Source organism: Thamnophis sirtalis, unplaced genomic scaffold (assembly GCF_051295495.1).
Source record: "Thamnophis sirtalis isolate CommonGarterSnake01/CBP01778 unplaced genomic scaffold, rThaSir2_p1.2 scaffold_2, whole genome shotgun sequence".
NCBI lineage: Eukaryota > Metazoa > Chordata > Lepidosauria > Squamata > Natricidae > Thamnophis > Thamnophis sirtalis.
The window spans coordinates 121,013,453-121,032,476 of record NW_028261382.1 but is presented as its reverse complement, the minus strand read 5'-3'; the positions used below and the strand labels follow the sequence as shown (position 1 = coordinate 121,032,476).

Genomic DNA, 19,024 nt, shown 5'->3' with positions numbered 1-19,024 from the left:
ATGGATCAAAGTGACTGAGGTTAAAAGAATGCACACAATCAAACCCAGATGTTAAAATACGGCAGTGCCTCATAGGCTCAACAGATCTCAATGGGTAACAAATGAAAGATAAATGTTTGAATGTAAAAGGGCTAAGTGGCTTTAAATTTAGGTGGCTTGGAGGTGATGGGGATGGTGAATAGCTTTATATCAAAGTAGGTGTGAGGTCCAAGAATTTTAAAAACTCCAGTCAAGGTCTTTTTTTAAAAACAGACTTCTTTTTCTAAAGGCAGGATATTAAGTAAACTTTCCATAAGGACAACGACTAGCAATCTCAGCTGAACCTATGTGGTTTAGCAAATTAATTTATTCTGTATTTATCACATTCCATTCCTGTTCTTCGGCTGAGGATTTCAAAGTCTTGTGTGTAAGGTTATCTTCACAACAACCCTATCAAGTAAATTAGGGTAAGAACTATGATTGATTTAAGGCCACCCTGTGTGCTTCATAGCAGAGGGGGAATTTGAACCCAATGTGCTATCTGCTACATCATCTTAAGTCTCAACAAAACTGCTTTTGTAGTTTGGTAAAAACAATTATGCCACTTTTTAAAACTGCTTTTCACATCATAATAACTTGGACAGGACCAAGAGGTATTTTTGTCAGGAATTTATAGCTAATCCATCCAATCTGTCCCACAGATTGTCCTATGGTAAACATAGATATCAGATGGATATAATGCCAAATAAACTTTTCTGAACCTGAGTTGCTTAAATATGTTAGAACTTCACCTTCCAGAGTTATCAACCAGAGTTAGAGTTGCAATATATCCACTAGTTCCCAAATAGACCTGCGTCATTAGATGAAAGTTGGTTAAAGTTTTCTTAGATAATAAAGCTAATTAGATCACCATCTTCATCACTGATATGATTATTGACCATTTGCTTTCCTGGGAGTACTTCTACTCCATGGCATTCTATTTTAGAAGTAGAAGTAGAAGCTTAAAGAGGGCTGTAAAAGTGCTATGAAGCGGTATATACCATAAGTCTAAGTGCTATTGCTATTGATATACATATACACATACCCTACGTACATGCATACATGCATACATACCTATATATCAGGGGTGGGTTTCTCGCCCCGTTCCAACCGGTTCGGTTGCAATCAAGCTCAGAGACCACCAAGGACTCCTTATTTCACTACAGCATTTAAGGACATAAGCAACAATAACTTGTACTAACTACTTAGCCCTGAAGGGGGGAAAAATGAAATGCAAGTGCAAATATAAAAGAAGCAGAAAAAAACCCCAGAGGAAAATGGGAAGAAAACAGAGACTGAGGATATGATGAAAAAAAATTACATGGAATTTTTCTGTCCTATGTTTTCCTCAGTTCCTCAAACAAGATTGTCTGCAAAATTACTTGTGGGTAACAGACTATGAAAACATGACACCAGCAAGCTAGAGAATGAAAATTATTTTATGAAGCTATTTTAGTATCATGTGGATTACTTTAATATCTTATGGTAAGGAAGAATGTTGAGAGTTGAGATGAAAGATCTAATGTCCAGTATAGCGGGGATATTCAACAGAGGAGAAGAAGGCAAAAAGGTCAGTTGCGGTTCTCTGCTAAACATAGATTCTTGGACAATGGAAATAGGTTTAACATTCACATCTCCTTCTTGTTTACCATAGCCTATCACCTGAAAGTTCAAAAATCAAATGGTTATTTAAGATCAGCAAACATCCGGAATAAAGAAATGTAAGCAGAGTCTGTTGTCCAGCAATCACAATGATTTTTTTTATTTTAATCTTGACTTCCATAATTTTCTAGCAAAGGATATATATATATAGATAGACAGACAGACAGACAGACAGACAGATAGATATAGATATAGATATAGATATAGATATAGATATAGATATAGATATAGATATAGATATAGATATAGATATAGATATAGATATAGATATAGATATAGATATAGATATAGATATAGATATAGATATAGAAAGATAGATAGATAGATAGATAGATAGAGATAGAGATAGAGATAGAGATAGAGATAGAGATAGGTAGGTAGGTAGGTAGGTAGGTAGGTAGGTATAGGTATAGGTATAGGTATAGGTATAGGTATAGGTATAGGTATAGGTATAGGTATAGGTATAGGTATAGGTATAGGTATAGGTATAGGTATAGGTATAGGTATAGGTATAGGTATAGGTATAGGTATAGATATAGATATAGATATAGATATAGATAGATAGATATAGATATAGATATAGATATAGATATAGATATAGATATAGATATAGATATAGATATAGATATAGATATAGATATAGATAGATATAGATATAGATATAGATATAGATATAGATATAGATATAGATTAGATATAGATATAGATATAGATATAGATATAGATATAGATATAGATATAGATATAGATATAGATATAGATATAGATATAGATATAGATATAGATATAGATATAGATAGATATAGATAGATATAGATAGATATAGATAGATATAGATATAGATATAGATAGAGATAGAGATAGAGATAGAGATAGAGATAGAGATAGAGATAGAGATAGAGATAGAGATAGAGATAGAGATAGATAGAGATAGATAGATAGATAGAGAGAGAGAGAGAGAGAGAGAGAGAGAGATAGAGAGAGAGATAGAGATAGATAGATAGAAAGACAGATACAGATACAGATGCAGATACAGATACAGATACAGATATAGATATAGATCTGGACGACTTAGAACTACGCCACCTACGGTTGGACTTAAGAGTAGTACAAAAAATTATCCACTACAACTTCCTACCAGTCAATGACTACTTATGTTTCAACCGCAATAATACAAGAGCACACAACAGTTACAAACTCAATGTAAACTGCTCCAAACTTGATTGCAGAAAATACGATTTAAGCAACAGAGTGATCAATGCTTGGAATGCACTACCTGACTGTTGTTGCATCTTCAAATCCCCATAACTTTAACCTTACACTGTCTACTATTGACCTCACCCCATTCCTAAGAGGTCTGTAAGGGGCGTGCATAAGGACACCATTGTGCCTACCAACCCTGTCCTAGTGTCCCCATTTATTCGTACCCATTTCATTCATACTCATGTTTATTCTTATATCTATTATCTTGTAAACGGTTGACAAATCAAAATAAATAAATAAAATAAATTTCTCTTTCTGCTTCTCCCTCAGTGCGTGTAAGTGTTTTTGGGAATACTTACATGGACGCTCAGCACTCTCCTATGCTTCCTCCTGAAATGTAGGAACCAGTCGATCAACTGGGATCTAGTAAGGCTTTTCAGTGCTACAATCTATAAAGCCACAGAGAACAGAATTCCTTAGAATCATCCAGTAAAGATTTGCAAGTTTTACAGTATAACCACTTTGACTCAATGTTGTTATTTTATAAGAACTAAAAGCATGCTTCACACAAAAGTCCAGAAGATGGTCATTTTAAACTGTTTTACAGGAAAAAAATGAAAGCAGGAAGCCCTCAGCAGTGAGATTTTCACACTGGAATATTTGAAAAAGGAAACACTCTTGGCACCCCAGTCCCATTAGTTTGTTCTAACTAGAACAACTAACCATGCATATATGCTCTGTACTAAATTTGAGAGGCCAACCTTACAAGACTTTCTTTAGCATAGGTTTCCAATGAAGTTGTTTCCTCCTTCTCCTCCTCCCCTTCCTCCTCCTCCTCCTCCCCCTCCCCTGCCCCTCCCCCCTCCTCCTCTTGCAGAACACCCTGTACCATTCTGGCCAAATGGCTGCCGAATCTCTTCTTAAAAACCTCCAGTGTTGAGCACCCACAACTTGGCAAGTTGTTCCATTGATTAATTGTTCTTACTGTCATAAAATTTCTCCTTAATTCTAAGTTGGCCCTCTCTTTGATAATTTTCCTGTTACATTTTGTCTTATCCTCAGGCACTTTGGAGAATAAGTTGACCCCGTTCTTCTTTGTGAAAGCCTCTCAAATATTGGAATATTAGTATCATGTCACCCCTAGTCCTTCTCTTCATTAGACTTGACCAACCTCCCTCCCTCCCGCTCTCCCTCCCCCTCTCTCTCTTTCTTCCCTCCCTCCCTCACACCCTCTTTCTCTCTCTCTTTCCTCCCCACCCCTCCCTCCCTCCCTCCCTCCCTCCTTTCTTTCTTTCTTTCTTTCTTTCTTTCTTTCTTTCTTTCTTTCTTTCTTTCTTTCTTTCTTTCTTTCTTTCTTTCTTTAAAAGAAGCTCACAGTCTCCCTTGGACTGAAAAATGGTCCAAGGCTCATAAAGCTTTGCTTGCTGTTAAGGAGGAAAGATGTCCAAAACAGTATCATGTCTGTCTAGTGAAGTTAAAAAGCTTGGACCAGTCAGATCCCGAGCGGCAAATGCCTAAGAATGTCATGTTTTTTTGTCTGTAATTTCATAGCAGAGGGAAGGATGGAAGCTCAAGTTACTTAATAACTTTTTATCAGAACCCAAATCTGCTATTGTTCTATTTTGTCACATTTTGAATACTACAATAAATCTCTTCTTTATTGCATGTTATGCCTCACCTTGGAGTTGAAATCCTAAGCATGACCATTAAGGGGACACTTCCAAGTGAAAACCTATAATTTGAATAATCAAAATATACTACAGACACAATTTCCTGGTACAGGAATTGTCTTTTGAAATCCCTGCTCTGCAACAATTATATCTTTGCAATACCCTGGAGACTGAGAATTGGCTCTCACAAATGCATAGTTTTGACATATAACAAAAAGAGGAAAAAAAGAAACATGTGAGGATTAGAAGCATAATGGATCAGAAGACACTCTTCTGAGTTAAGAGTAAAAAGGCAGACTCGATGTTTATTTTCACTAATCCCTGACTAAAAAAAAAGATACAGCAGTGAAGGCTGCATTTAAGACTTTTTTCCCCCCATTAACCACTTTTTGAGATTTTGAAGGCTTCAGTTGCTGCTGTCTCACACATGACCTACAACGAGATAATATTCATGTGGAAAACAAGCTGTTCGTTGACACTTATGATGAGTTGTGTATTTATTTTTCTCTCAGAACATGATTTTAAGAAGCCTAGATCTCCTATCTTTCCATTTTACCATGCTTTCACCATTTGTCGGGAACCACTTAAATTCCAACTCTGTCCCTTCAGGCCAGCAAAACAAAATGTCTCAGTTTTCCATTTCTGCTCATTTATGAACCAGATTGCCTTTATGGTTTAATTATAAAAAGTGTGTGTGAAAGTACGCATGCATATTTGCCTACTTAAAGCTTTACAAATTTCGAAAGAATGAAACTAGTAATGCTTTCCATTTATTACCTCTCGGGCAAGCCTGTCAAAGACATATTGTTGAGTAATCACTTCATTCCAGTTTCTGTCGACTTCTTCTCCAAGATGGGAGTCATCTGTGCGCTTAAGCTTGATTAGAGCAGATACCTGTGAAATATATGATTCCTTACAGCAGTGGTTCCCAAACTTGGCAACTTTAAGACTTGTGGACTTCAACTCCCAGAATTCTCCAGCCAGCTCTCCTTACAGTTTACAAAAGCAAATATTTATTTAGCCAATTGCTAGATTGCCCAGCTTCAAAAATGACTCTGAGCAACCTAGAGAAACTAAAACCAAAATATGTATATTCTTCTCTCTCAATTGCCACTCAGGGCAGGGGCAAGACAGCTAAGCAGACAGGAGTGGATGTTCCTAGAGTAGCCCCATTGTCATTAGTCCTCTCTAGGACATCGTGTCAATATCAGAATAAGAAACTCAACCAATATCTATTGAACAAGATCTGCTCGGAATTAAATTTAAGTCATTAATTGGTGCAGATTAGAGCGCTCTTATGACAACCCAGGGTGACTCCTACAAATTCCTTGAAAATAACATGCCATTAAAAGGTATCTTAATGTCCTCCAGATGTTTTGGATTAGGGTTTCTACAATCCCTTGCTATTAAGTAAACCTAAGACTAATGAGATTTGAACTACAAGTATCTGACGATCATAAGGTTACCTTTCTATATTCTAAATCATACATTTATATAATCTGTACCTGAGCAAGAAATTCTTCTTCAGACAAATTCCGGAGTCTTTCCTCAAAGTGGGCGAAGAATTCTTCTATTTTTTTGTCAACATATTCAGAGCTAAAAACATTTAAAAGAGATAATATGATCTTCAATATTTTTAATGCTACCTATATAGTATTTAATCTTGCCTAGGTTCAGTTATGGATTTTAGTGCAGGCTGAACACTTTCGTGTAACCCAGAGCGGATCAAAGTTCTGTTGACTGCTAGCAAGTATTTTATTTATTTATTTATTCATTTATTTTGTCAAGCGTGAATTAGATAACAGATATAAGTATAGACATGATTATGAATACATGAAATGAATACGAATACAAGGGAATACTAGGACAGAGATGGTTGGTGCGCTGGTGCGCTTATGCATGCCCCTTAAAGACCAGAGGAATGGAGTGAGGTTGACAGCAGATAGTCTAAGGCTAAAGTTTTGGGGGTTTGGGATAGAAACCACAGAGCCAGGTAGTAAATTCCAGGCATTGACAACTCTGTTCCTGAAGTTGTATTTTTGGCAATCAAGTTTGGAGCAGTTTACCATAAGTTTGTATCTATTGTGAGCTCGTGTGTTGTTGTGGTTGAAGCTGAAGTATTCATTGACAGGTAGGACATTGTAGCAGATAATTATATGTACTACACTTAGGTCAGATTGAAGACGGTGAAGTTCTAAACTGTCTAAGACCAAAAATTTCAAGTCTGGTGGCATAAGGTATTTTGTTGCGAGCACTCTTCTCATGAAATATCTCTGGACTTGTTCAATTGTATTTGTGTCTCATGTGCAGTGCAGGTTCCAGGCAGATGAGCTATATTCAAGAATTGAACTAGCAAGTTTTGTATGCCCTAGTTTGCAGTTCAATATTACCAGAGAAGAAGTTATGCAAGATTAGGTTAACAACTCTTAATGCCTTTTTGGCAATGCTGTTACAGTGAGCTCTGGCACTTAGATCATTTGAGATGAGTACTCCAAGGTCCTTGACAGAGTGGGGCTCATCTACGAGGTCATATCCACCCAGCTAGTATTTTGTGTTCTGATTTTTCCTGCCAATGTATAAGACAGAGCATTTGTTGGTTGAGATTTGGAGTTGCCAATTGTTTCACCATTCTGACACATAGTCAAAGTCTTTTTGTAGGGTAGCAGCATTGTTGGTGGTGTTGAATAATTTTACATTATCAGCAAAGAGAACACGGTTGCTTATAATATGATAGCAAAGGTCATTTATGTAAAGTATACATAAAATATAAAGTAAAGTCATTTATGTAAAGTATAAAGTATAAAGTCAGGAGATGCTAAAAGCAAGATCCCCCCCCCCCAGCATTAACCAATAAACTTACACAGTAGTGAACCTGGAAAAAAACGGAACCCAAGCAATAGATTGATTTGTATTTAGGTGGTCCAATTGTATTAAAGGAGGTAAGCCATGATGGGCATCAGATACTCATCAGAGTCAAATTAAAATTACAGTAGGTTTCAGCAATTTTTCCCAGTGAAATAATTCCATCCATCTGTTGAGAGGGCAGGGAATGTGACCATCTCTACTAAACTGGTTACCCATCTCCCCCCCCCACATCTAAATAGAGGTAGAATATTATGAAATTTGGAACAAAATGTATCAATGGTTGGAAAGGAGGAAAATGAGTCAGAACAGAATATACTGAGGATTTGCAAAATTGGAACTGGATAAAACATAAACAAATATACAAAGGTGGACAAGGGATATGTTTATAAGATCAAAGTAGCTATGTATGATAAATAGAAACTGTATTTGTTGTTATGTTAAAACATATATGGAAATGGCAAAGCCAGAAAGGTCCAATGTGTTTATATTTATATATATATATATATATATATATATATATGTATGTATGTATGTATGTATGTATGTATGTATGTATGTATGTATGTATGTATGTATGTATGTATGTATGTATATATATATATGTTGCATTTGTGCTGATAAATAAATAAAGGGAGACTAGTATAGATCTATTTCAAGCTATTCAGCTCTCATCAAACCCTTACTGGGAATCGAACGAATACACACACACACACACACAAACAGACACACACATACATATATATACACATACATACATACATACATACATACATACTCCTCGACTTAGACCACAACTGAGCCCAAAATTTATGCAAAGTGAGACATTTGTTAAGTGCATTTTCTCCTATCTTAATGACCTTCCTTGCCATACTTGTTGTGAATCACTGCAGTTGTTAAGTTAGTATCACAGTTGTGAAGTAATTCTGGCTTCCCCATTGACTTTGTTGTCAGATCACATGATTCCTGGGCACTGCAACCATCATAACTATAAACCTGTTGCCAAGCGGCTGAATTTTGATTACGTGACCCCGGGGATGCTGTAACAGTCTTAAATGTGAAAAATTGTCATAAATCACTTTTGTCAATGCCATAGTAATTTTGAACAGTCACTATAAATGAATTATTCTGAGACTACTTGTATTCTTGTTTTCCCTTTTGTGTTGCTACATTATGTATCAAGACTAAAAATAGGGAAAAAATAGTTTACTTTTAGAAAATAATATCCAGCCGAGAGACCAATAATTATTTGCCTATCTCTTCTTGACAAGTTTTAAGTCCTTGGCAACTCTTATGTTCTTAATATAATCCAATTAGCATATTGAAAAGCTGCGTGTCTAAGGCTGCAGTTTAGCACATTTCTAAACAAGACTCATATATTTGTCTTTCTTTTTCTGGCGAATGTTCAACTCTCTTTCATGAAGCATTTATTTTTAAAAACCTTGGGTTGTCCTTAAATGGACACCTCTCTGTGTGTGTTTCTGTGTGTATGCACATTACACAATTATGCATATATAAAGATCCTTCTTTATTTAAAAAAGAGAGTGGTAAAAGTGGTGAATTTTCTCTGAAAGATTTGCCATCTCCCTAATTCAAATTCAAGTTCTATGCAATATGCTTGGTCTTTGTGTAGATAACATAGAAATATGCTACCCTCAGATCTTCTAAATTGATGATGTAAAAAAAATTAAGGCTGACATGTGTATTCAAAAGTAATTTATGAAGCATAGGACTTCATGTCCTATGTTAAGCTAAAGTCAATTTTCATTTTTAGAAAAAATCCTAATCCAGCTAAAATTCAGTGAAGGTATGTTGTGGAGTTTAATTTAGTAGCTGCTATGAATCGGTAACTTTCGTTTTAATGTACCTGAATCTGAGCCATAAATTTGATAGGCATTCCTGTCTCTTATAGGTCAGACAATTAAATAGGTAGGCTTGTTTTGGAAATATATCTCAGCAAATACATTAAACCTCTCAGTTTTAAAAGAAAGTAGCAGAAACATTTGTAATGGAGAATTAGCAGTTTTAAACATCTCAGAGTTTTTCAAGAATGATTAGCTATTAAGACTTCCAGAACTCATAGTGTTGTAGGATGGAAACAATAATATGACATTTACTTGGTATGAGAAAAAGAGAGACTTACTTATATTTGGTTGCCTGTGTTGTTACGGTAACAGAAAAACCCAGGATCCCAGAAGTATTTCTTGTAGCAGGGTAGACATGGTAACTAAAGCAAATGAAAAGAACAATATTCAGAATCAAAAGTCATTTTATGCAGACTATTAATTAGGGTGTATTAATATACATTCATTTTCCTATTAAACTCATTCTTCCATATGCTTATTGAAACTTCATGGAAGCCAACAGTCAGTGATTTGCTAGAGTTACAGCTTTGAACCAGAGATTTAAACAAAGGCTTTCTATCTCCTAGACTTCAAGGGAGAGGGAAAAGACAGGGATGGTCCACTCCATCAGTAGGGTTAAGCCCAGCTGTCCCTGGATTCTTTCTCCAATGTTAGATCATCCCCATTGAGGCTGCAACATCAAACATCTAAAAGGTACCAGATTAGAAGACATTTTGTTAGGTATTTCGTCTTCTGGGCTAATATCCAGGATGGTAAACTTATTCATTTAAAGACCTAATTCACAGAAGGGATGGTGGAATGCCCAAAGCCAAAATTATGGCATTTTTAAAAATCTGCCTTTTCAAAAGCGGGAGTAGGGAAATACTCTATAGCAGTGTTTTCAATCTTGGTAGCTTTAGGATGTGTGGACTTCAGCTTCCAGAATTTCACAGCCAACAAGGCTTCAAACTGACAAGATTGAAGGAACAATGATCTTATAGACTTGTTTGATGTTTAAAAGCAGTTATTTCAGATGAACAGGTACTTTTAAGTTAAACATGGATAGATTACAGTTTAGGAAGGGAATAATTAGGTTTTTCACATTGTTTCCTAATTAATAACTATTATTTTGGGGGTTTCCCACTATTCTTATAAAAAAAGTTTTCCTTCCTTCCTTCCCTCCCTCTCTCCCAGAAAGAATACCAGAGACAAAAGTCTGTTGGTTTCAAGTAGCTATTGAAATGTCTACATTGGCTTGAGGTTTGTCCATCTATAAAGGAACATGGTGGCTCAGTTGCTAAGACACTGAACTTGTCAATCAGAAAGGTCGGCAGTTTGGCAGTTCGAATCCATAGAGCCGAGTAATGGAGTGAGCTCCCGTTACTTGTCCCAGCTTCTGCCAATCTAGCAGTTCGAAAGCAGGTAAAAATGCAAGAAGAAAAATAAGAACCACTTTTGGTGGGAAGGTAACAGCATTCCATGCATCTTGGTCATGCTGGCCACATGACCATGGAGACGTTTTCCGACAGCGATGGCTCTTTGATTTTGAAACAGAGATGAGCACCGCCCCATAGAGTTGGGAACGACTAGCACATACTGTATGTGTGAGGGGAACCTTTACCTTTTGTCCATGTTTTAAAACATTTTTTAAATTTCTGTCAATTATATACTAATGCTAGATCTTGATAATTTTTTTTGCCTCCAAAGGTATTATCTGGAGAGTGGAAAAACTTGCAAATCTTTACAGAAATACATCACATTTAATATAAAAGGCTGTTCTGTTCGTTTATATTTAAATAGAAAGATACAGGAAGCAAGAGAGAGGAACCAATCCTATAGACATAAAAACTATAAAAACTATAATCTTTGATCAGATACTTCCACAGGACTAGAAGTGGAGAACTCACCCCAGTGTATTCTTGGTCCTCAGGAAATCAAAGCATGGCTCCTCCATGTGCATCTGAAATTCCAGAGATTTAGAAGTTAAATAATGTAGTTTGCTTAACTCATACATTTATAAAATTATACATGCCGCTGTATGATTCTATCTTTTGTCCTTATAAAGAGGATAAGATGTTAAAAGCTTTACAATTGTGACTTTCTTCTGAAATGTATCTAGAATTAAATGAAGAATCTGATAGCACTTTTGCTAAGTAACACATTTTTATTAAAAGGGATAAGCTTCTGCTTCATTTGATGAAGTGAATTTCAGCTCACGGTATGTTGTTCAAAATTTGCTAGTAGAAACAAATGCTATCAAACTCCTGAACTCCTATTTCTCCATAGATTGACAGATTTGCTTCTCTAATGTTTTGAATTAGAGCTATAAGGGTGGGGATGAGGAGAAGTACACTTTTTAATAACAAAGAAGTGGTGAAAGAGCTTACAAATCAGTTGAAAAAATACAATAGTTCTTCAGCCTATGAATTAAAAATTAAGCACACCAGGGGGAGTATGAGGAGCCATGTCGCAATGTTACAATGTGCGGTCTCGATACTCTGAGACCGCCGTTGACACTTTTGCTGCTGGGGAGTCCATTGAGACCTAAACCGTCCCGTAGAGATGGTGATCAGGAAGACAAAGCCATGCTGATCTCAGGGATATCGCAAAATCCCTGATAGACCCAAGGGAAGTGCTTCAAGCCCACGGTGAACAGGCAGCCCCTAGGCTGATGAAGTCGGGACGTTCCAGAAGGAAGGAAGTGAAAAGAGAAAGTGAGTCCATCTGGTGATGTATTTTTTCCATTTTGCAAAAGACTGCCCAAAGAAATTTTTCTTTAAAACCAAATTAGATCCTTAAGCAAAAGAATTGAGCGGCGAAATTAACCCTAATTGGATTGCTTTGGAAAGCTTTTTTTTCTTTGTAACTATTCTTTGTGGATTGAAGTGCTTGCAAGGTTTCTCATTTCTCCTCTTAAAGTGAACGGATTGATCTTTTTTCTTCTGCTTCTTGTTGTTTTATTTTTTGACTTCTGGATTAAAACCTTCCTTTTTATTTTAACAATTCTTCCTACTACTTGTTATTAAATCACACTAAAAGCAATCTAAAGAACTTTGTTTCCTACAGAAGGTTAAAATTAGCTGCCAGTCGGGAGTTTTTTTGAAACAATGTATCTATTTCTTTATTTGACTTCACTAACTTTGCAGCTGAAGGGTTTGCAACTTGTTTACAGAAACTGATAAAAAACCAAGGGCAGGAAGGAAGGAAGAAAGAAAGAAAGAAAGAAAGAAAGAAAGAAAGGGAGGGAGGGAGGGAGGGAGGGAGGGAACAGAACCCTTCCCCTTTGAAGAACATAAAAGAACTTGTGTTTAAGTCAACTTAAAATAAAAGCTAAGAGAGGCCTGGAAGACTAGACTGGCAGTCATTATTAGTTGTTTTTTCTTTTTTCTCTCTCTCTTCTGTTTTGGAAACATGGGTCAATACTTAGATGAGGAAACCATAAAATTCCAAAATATCTTGGCTGGAATTCAAAATCTATTGGAAGGATATGGGAGAATTGAGAAGAAGCTAGAAAGACTAGTCTTCGTCACAGCAAAAGATGATGGGGTTGGAGCCCCCAAAATTAAAGGGAGAATGAAGATATAGAAGATAAAGATAATAGATGAATTTATTAATGGGGCCCTAATGAGAGGAGATGGGGCATAAATAGTAAATGATTTTTAGCCAATTATAATAACAACAAAGAAATGTTAATGTTCATTGTTTAACAATATATACATGCTATAGTATTGGCCAAAGTAACTTAGATATAAATTTTAGTCAGTGAGTTGGAAAAAAAAAAGGGGGGGGGACAGACGTAGAAATCTTATTTATTGACATTTACTTAAAAGATGTTATAAAGGTGTAATGTTATTGGAGGATTTTTTGAAATAACTAACGAATGCCATTATGTGGTTGTGTCTTTAAGTATGAATGATTTGAGGTAAAAGCATGTTCAAATAACTGTAGTCAAATAAGAATTGTGGTACATTGATAGTAAGATATACAAAGATTTTTGACTTAAAGTGTGTAATCTAATACGAACTATAAGTAATGACAGTGAAAGAAATGCACGAAAGTTATTTGTAACCAATCGACACGCTTTCTGCAAGATGTAATGAAGGATGATTTTTTTTTTGTTCAATTAAAATAAAAAATTCAAAAAAAAAATTAAGCACACCAGGACAGAGAGTGAAGAGCAGGGATGAAATTCAGCAGGTTCTGGAGAACCAGTAACAGAAATTTTGAGTAGTTCAGAGAACTGGCAAATACCACCTCTGGCTGGCCCCAGAGTGGGGAGGGAATGGAGATTTTACAATTTCCTTTCCCCAGAAGTGGAGAGGGAATGGGGATTTTGCAATATCCTTTCCCCAGGAGTGGGAAGGGAATGGGGATTTTGCAGTATCCTTCCCCTGACACACCCACCAAGCCATGCCCACAGAACCAGTAGTAAAAAAAAATGAATTTCAGCACTGGTGAAGAGGAAGCAGAAAGAACAAACTTGGGCAATAGTTTTTAAAGTTACAGCACTAGAACTCACCACAAGCAGTTCTGTGAGTGTATAGTCTTTTAATTTCTTAGCTCCGGTCTAAAAAAATAGATAATAGTGGATTAATTATTTGTCTAGGTATATGGTATATCTTTCAAAATGAAAGTGTACCATAAGAATGGTTTTAATTTGTTCTTGCTCTACATTTTGCTAAAGAACTCAGACCTCTGAATCACCAAAGCCTACAATCAACTTGGTTAAACTATTACTATTTTTTCCCTGCAGTGCTCAAATTGCCCATTTGAAGGAAGGGTTTGGGAGAAAAACACTGGCAGTGTTTGACAAGAGTGATGTCAAGAGATATCCAACAGGCAGGTTGAGAAAGTCACATTGGTGGCCATAAATGTTGGACCAAAGACACATTTTTTTTTGCAGATAATACATGTAAAAAAAAGATATGAAGTCTTGATTACTTCTGATTATCTATCAACCTTATTTTTCACTCCATAAGATGCACTCCCTCCTAAAAAAAAGTAAGTAGAAATGTCTGTGCGTTGGTGCCGTTCCTTTGGTGAATAGCAGCCGGGCTGCGGTAGTGAGGTCCTTTAACAGTGCTGAACCCCATCTTTTCTGTCTTTGTCATTGCCTGCCTCTTCTGTCTCTTTTCCACAGTGCAGGAGTCAATAGGCAGAGCTGGCACATGAGAGGACACCTATCTGTGGTCCTCTCAGGCTCCACCTGATGTTTTTGTTCTTATTTTCCTTCTCTAAATCTAGGTGCATCTTATGGTCAGGTGCATCATAATAGTGCAAAAAATATGCCAATCTATTACTACTGATTTCTATCACCATTATGGTTTTGGGGCAGTGGTGGGTTTCAAAATCTTTTAGAAACTCTTCCGTAGGTGCGGCTTGCTTTGTGGGAATGGCTTGCCAGCCATGTGACTGAATGGGCATGGCCAACTTGTAGAATGTGATGAAACTCACTTAACAACGCTCTTGCTTAGCAACCAAAATGTTGGCTCAGAAACTCTGGCATTTGAAGCACACAAGTCTTAAAGCTGTCAAGTTACAAGACCCTTGCACCCCTAACCCTTTAGAAAAAAAACCCCAGGGGTGTTCAAACTTGACAGCTTTAAGACTTGTGGACTTCAACTCCCAGAATTACTCCTGTCACTCTTCATCTTGATGATGTGCGGACGGGCGGGGGGAGGGAGCTGGAACCGGTTCTAAACGGCACTGTAGATTTGTGGAACCTCTTCTATAGAAGAGGTTAGAACTGGCAGGAACCCACCCCTGTTTTGGGAGCTCTTTTTTCTGATAACCCCTTCTTGCTCTATTTGATAATCACTCATTCAAAAAGCTTATTTTCTACCCTTTCCTTAATAATGCCATTTTATGCTTGAAAAGAAATAGAAAAAAGACACTTCCAATTTCCTTTGCAGCAAACATAAGCACAATTACAAAATGATCTCTTATTTTACGATTGCAAACAAAATCATTTTTTGTACTATAATTTGTGGGTTTGATTATTATTTTTAAAATAATCAAACCCACAAATTATAAAGTGCATTTTTTCTGCCTCATGTAAATCTATAAGGAGTTTCCAGTTGTAAATTATTCCAGTAATAGACTAAGAAATGTGGGATAGGTATATGGAATAAGTAAAAGGTGACTATTATGTTAAAAAGTTTCTCCTTAAAAACTCAATCATAGAGTAGAATCATAGGATAAATTATTATATAAACTTATTATTTTCATATGATGCAACCATTTTAATTTATGACTAAAAGACAAAACATAAAAAGGTACAAGTGTCATTTTAAAAAATTGTCACATGATAAAATAGCTTAACAAGTGCAATAACTTGATATAAATTATTAAACACTTTAACATCTATTTCAAATCCTGAGGTAAAATTCACCTGGTAATAGACTGTGACATCAGTGTTTGCATCCCCAACGTGAAGAGATTTCACTTTACATAGGATGTGACTATTAGGCAACTCCATCACTCGAAACTGAATGGGACATGGGTGTATTAAAGGATGGAACTGCAATTTTCTGGAGAAGGAAGGAGACCAAATAAATAAATAATAAAGCAGCTCATGGAAAAATTATTCTACCATGTTTTCCCGAAAATAAGACAGGGTCTTATTTTCTTTTGACCCCCGAAATAAACACTTTGCCTTATTTTTGGGGGGGAGGGGGGTGATTATTTTTGAGGTGCAGGAGGCAGTGAGTATGGTCACCTCATGGCTGCTGCTGTGTTGCAATATTTTTGGGAAGGGCTTATTTTAGCCCATGTGCTCAAAAGTCCGATTGGGCTTATTATCTGGGGGATCTTATTTTTGGAGAAACAGGACACATACTAAAATCTCCCTAAAAACAGCAGTCCAAGTCCCTGATTACGATTTTTGATATCTCATTTTTTTTCATTGGCAGGTGAATAATCACAGCAGCATCAAGAAGATGAAGGGACCTTGGTATTCTCTGAGCTTAGTTGGTTTTCTTGCAGATGTTTCATTACCCAAACTAGATTAATCATCAATGCACTAGTTACCTAGTTTGGGCAATGAAACGTTTGCAAGAAAACAACCAAGCTCAGAGAGCACAAAGGACACTTCAACCTTCATCTACAAATATTTCCCTTTATCGGTATAGGAGATTGTAGCACTTTGAAAGCATCTTTTTCCTGCCAAAGAATCAGCACATTGGTAGGTAAAGAAAACTTGCTCAGCTTTCCTTTGAAAATGCAACTAAGGAATGAGGCAGAAGTCAGATGCATTGTAGGCCCAAAACTCAGTCAAAGCAGCAGAAAAATACAATCCTCTTTGACTCCAAGTAGTTGTAGATACAGGGAAAAGTTCTAACAGAGGAGAATTCCTAATATACATAGTATTTCTAGCAGTGGATCATTTTCTAAAGGCAAGCTATAGCATTCAATCTGCCACTCTTATTTAGAATCTCAGAAATCTGGTTTATTCAGCAGCAGTTCTAAAAACACCCAAGTTTCCATTCCCAAGGAAGAAAGACTGAACTTTCCTACAGTCTCATGCTTCTCCATCTTTCAGTAGTCTGGCTTTTGACCTGCTGTCACTCTTATGGACTGAGATGGTGCTTGGGGGTTTCCTGTATACAACCTAAGATTTCAGCTACATTGGCAGAAAAGACCAGTTTTTCTCCATCTGCTCTGTTGGGTTCTGTCTCTTAGCCCATATCAGTCTTCAAATGATCCTGCCCTACAATTGCATTACTATGTCATCTGACAAAGGCCATAGTCGAAGGTATGTTTATGTAAAAAAAAAATCCACAATGTCCTTTGAAGTTCTACGCAATGAAATATCCTTGCTTCCAAATATTAGAATGGGATGACTGCACCATCTCTTCTGTATAATAAATGTAGTGCAGGATTTGATTGAGGCTTATACCACCCAGGGAGCAAAGCTCCCTGCTATGGTGATACGGAATTTACTTTGCTGGTGTATAGTATAAGCTCATGGAAACCAAAGGTGGGTTGCTGCCAGTTTGGCCCGGATCAGCCGAACCGGTAGTCGCGGTGGCGGGAGGCTCCACCCACCCGCCCAGACACTTCTATGCATGTGCAGAAGTGGTGCATGTGCAAGCACACACAGGAGCGCACCCAAACCAGTAGTAAAGAAATTGGCAACCCACATCTGATGGAAACAGTAGATGGCTTTACAATTAATATGAAAATTATGCTGGAATTTTAAACTGGCCAGTTGGTCTAAATTAATACAAGGTGACATCAAACAATACATAATAATATTTATAGTATGAAAAAACACTGGAATTTCAAAGCTTTTTTTGCTAATTAAGATCACTGATAGAAAACAATTTTTAAAATAAATATAGATATTTAAACAAGCGCTATAGTAATGTAGGTGTTCTTAAACAAATGCATACAAGCCTAATACATCAATAATACTACACAACTCTACTAAATGTATACTAAAAGGGCTGGCAACTATAAAGAATTAGGTTTCCAATGCAAATTATGGCTAAGTGTTGTGAAAATAATACCAACTACCATGCAGTTCTAGCAAAAAGAAAAGAAAAGCTGTGTCTTTTATTCAGTAGGGAGAATCAAACTGCAATACTTACCCAGAGATATAATTCATAAACTCCTTTGACTCCTAAGAAATAAATTGTGAAAGGTAATAAATTTGAAAAAAAAATAGGCAAAGTGATTCTGTCCCAATATTCAACAGTTTTTGTATGAAGATAATGAAATCCCAAGACTATAGGCTAGATTAATAAAGCTATATCGGAAAATTTATAATATATTGATTTCATTATTTTCATTTATTTATTAATTTTTTTGCCACCCATCTCACCACAACATGGCTCTGGGCAGCTTACAACATTAAAATAAAACTATAAATACATAAAAACATATTAAACAGCAATAGCATTTAGACTTACCGTATTTTTCGGAGTATAAAACAGACCTTTTTCCCTCAAAAAAGAGGCTGAAAATCTGGATACGTCTTATACACTGAATACAGCATTTGTTTGCCTCCCGAAACCCCGTGCCTTTCACCAAAATGGCCGTATATACCACTTCATAGTGCTTTACAGCCTTTTATGAGGAGTTTACAAAGTCAGCCTATTGCCCCCAACAATCTGGGTTCTCATTTTACCGACCATGAGAGGATGGAAAACTGAGTCAACCTTGAGCCTGCCAGGATCAATAATAAAGTCAAATAAAACAATAAAATACAAGTTATAAATAAAGATGGGGTTTATTATTATTATTAAAAAATTGTTATCATTTAATAAATATCTAGTACAAGGGTGTCAAACTTAAGGCCTGCAGGCTAGATCTGGCCCATGGGGTGCTTAAATCTGGCATGTGGTGCCAGCCTGGAAATATCAAAGCACCGGCCTGCAGTGCCTATGTTGGCCAAAAATGGGTCATGAGGCAACCTCATGAGGCCCCCATGTGGCCAGTTTTTGGCCTCCCTGGCCTCCAACAGTGCACTATCAGCCAAAAATGAGCTGCACAGAGGCCTCACAGGGCTTCTGCACAGCCAATTTTTGGCTGGCAGAGTGCTGCTGGAGGCTGGAGAGGCCAAAAACAGGTCTCAAGGGGGCATCACAGGGCTCCATGTCCCGTTTTAGCCATTACTGTGGTGCAGGAGGCATCTGTCCCATCTCCCCCATTCCCCCCCACCATCCCACAGAGGAGAACTACAATGCTGATCTGGTCCTCAAAGAGATCCAGTTTGACACTCCTTGTTTAGTAGAACATAGTTTGTAAAAGGGTATAAAAGGG

The 19,024-nt window shown here is 36.7% G+C and overlaps 1 protein-coding gene across 1 annotated transcript in view; it reads right to left on the bottom strand.

The window, feature by feature from the left end:
* Nucleotides 1–1,485: 1,485 nt before the first annotated feature.
* LOC106549910 (nardilysin-like) overlaps nucleotides 1,486–19,024 on the bottom strand; it is a 54,829-nt gene continuing 37,290 nt past the window's right edge. The window contains exons 23-31 of the mRNA XM_087703570.1: nucleotides 17,851–17,882; nucleotides 15,651–15,789; nucleotides 13,779–13,826; nucleotides 11,167–11,219; nucleotides 9,559–9,642; nucleotides 6,059–6,149; nucleotides 5,331–5,447; nucleotides 3,243–3,332; nucleotides 1,486–1,680 (exon numbers count right to left, since the gene is read on the bottom strand). Coding sequence (XP_087559696.1) covers nucleotides 1,486–1,680; nucleotides 3,243–3,332; nucleotides 5,331–5,447; nucleotides 6,059–6,149; nucleotides 9,559–9,642; nucleotides 11,167–11,219; nucleotides 13,779–13,826; nucleotides 15,651–15,789; nucleotides 17,851–17,882 — 849 coding nt within the window. The remainder of the gene's footprint in view (nucleotides 1,681–3,242; nucleotides 3,333–5,330; nucleotides 5,448–6,058; nucleotides 6,150–9,558; nucleotides 9,643–11,166; nucleotides 11,220–13,778; nucleotides 13,827–15,650; nucleotides 15,790–17,850; nucleotides 17,883–19,024) is intronic.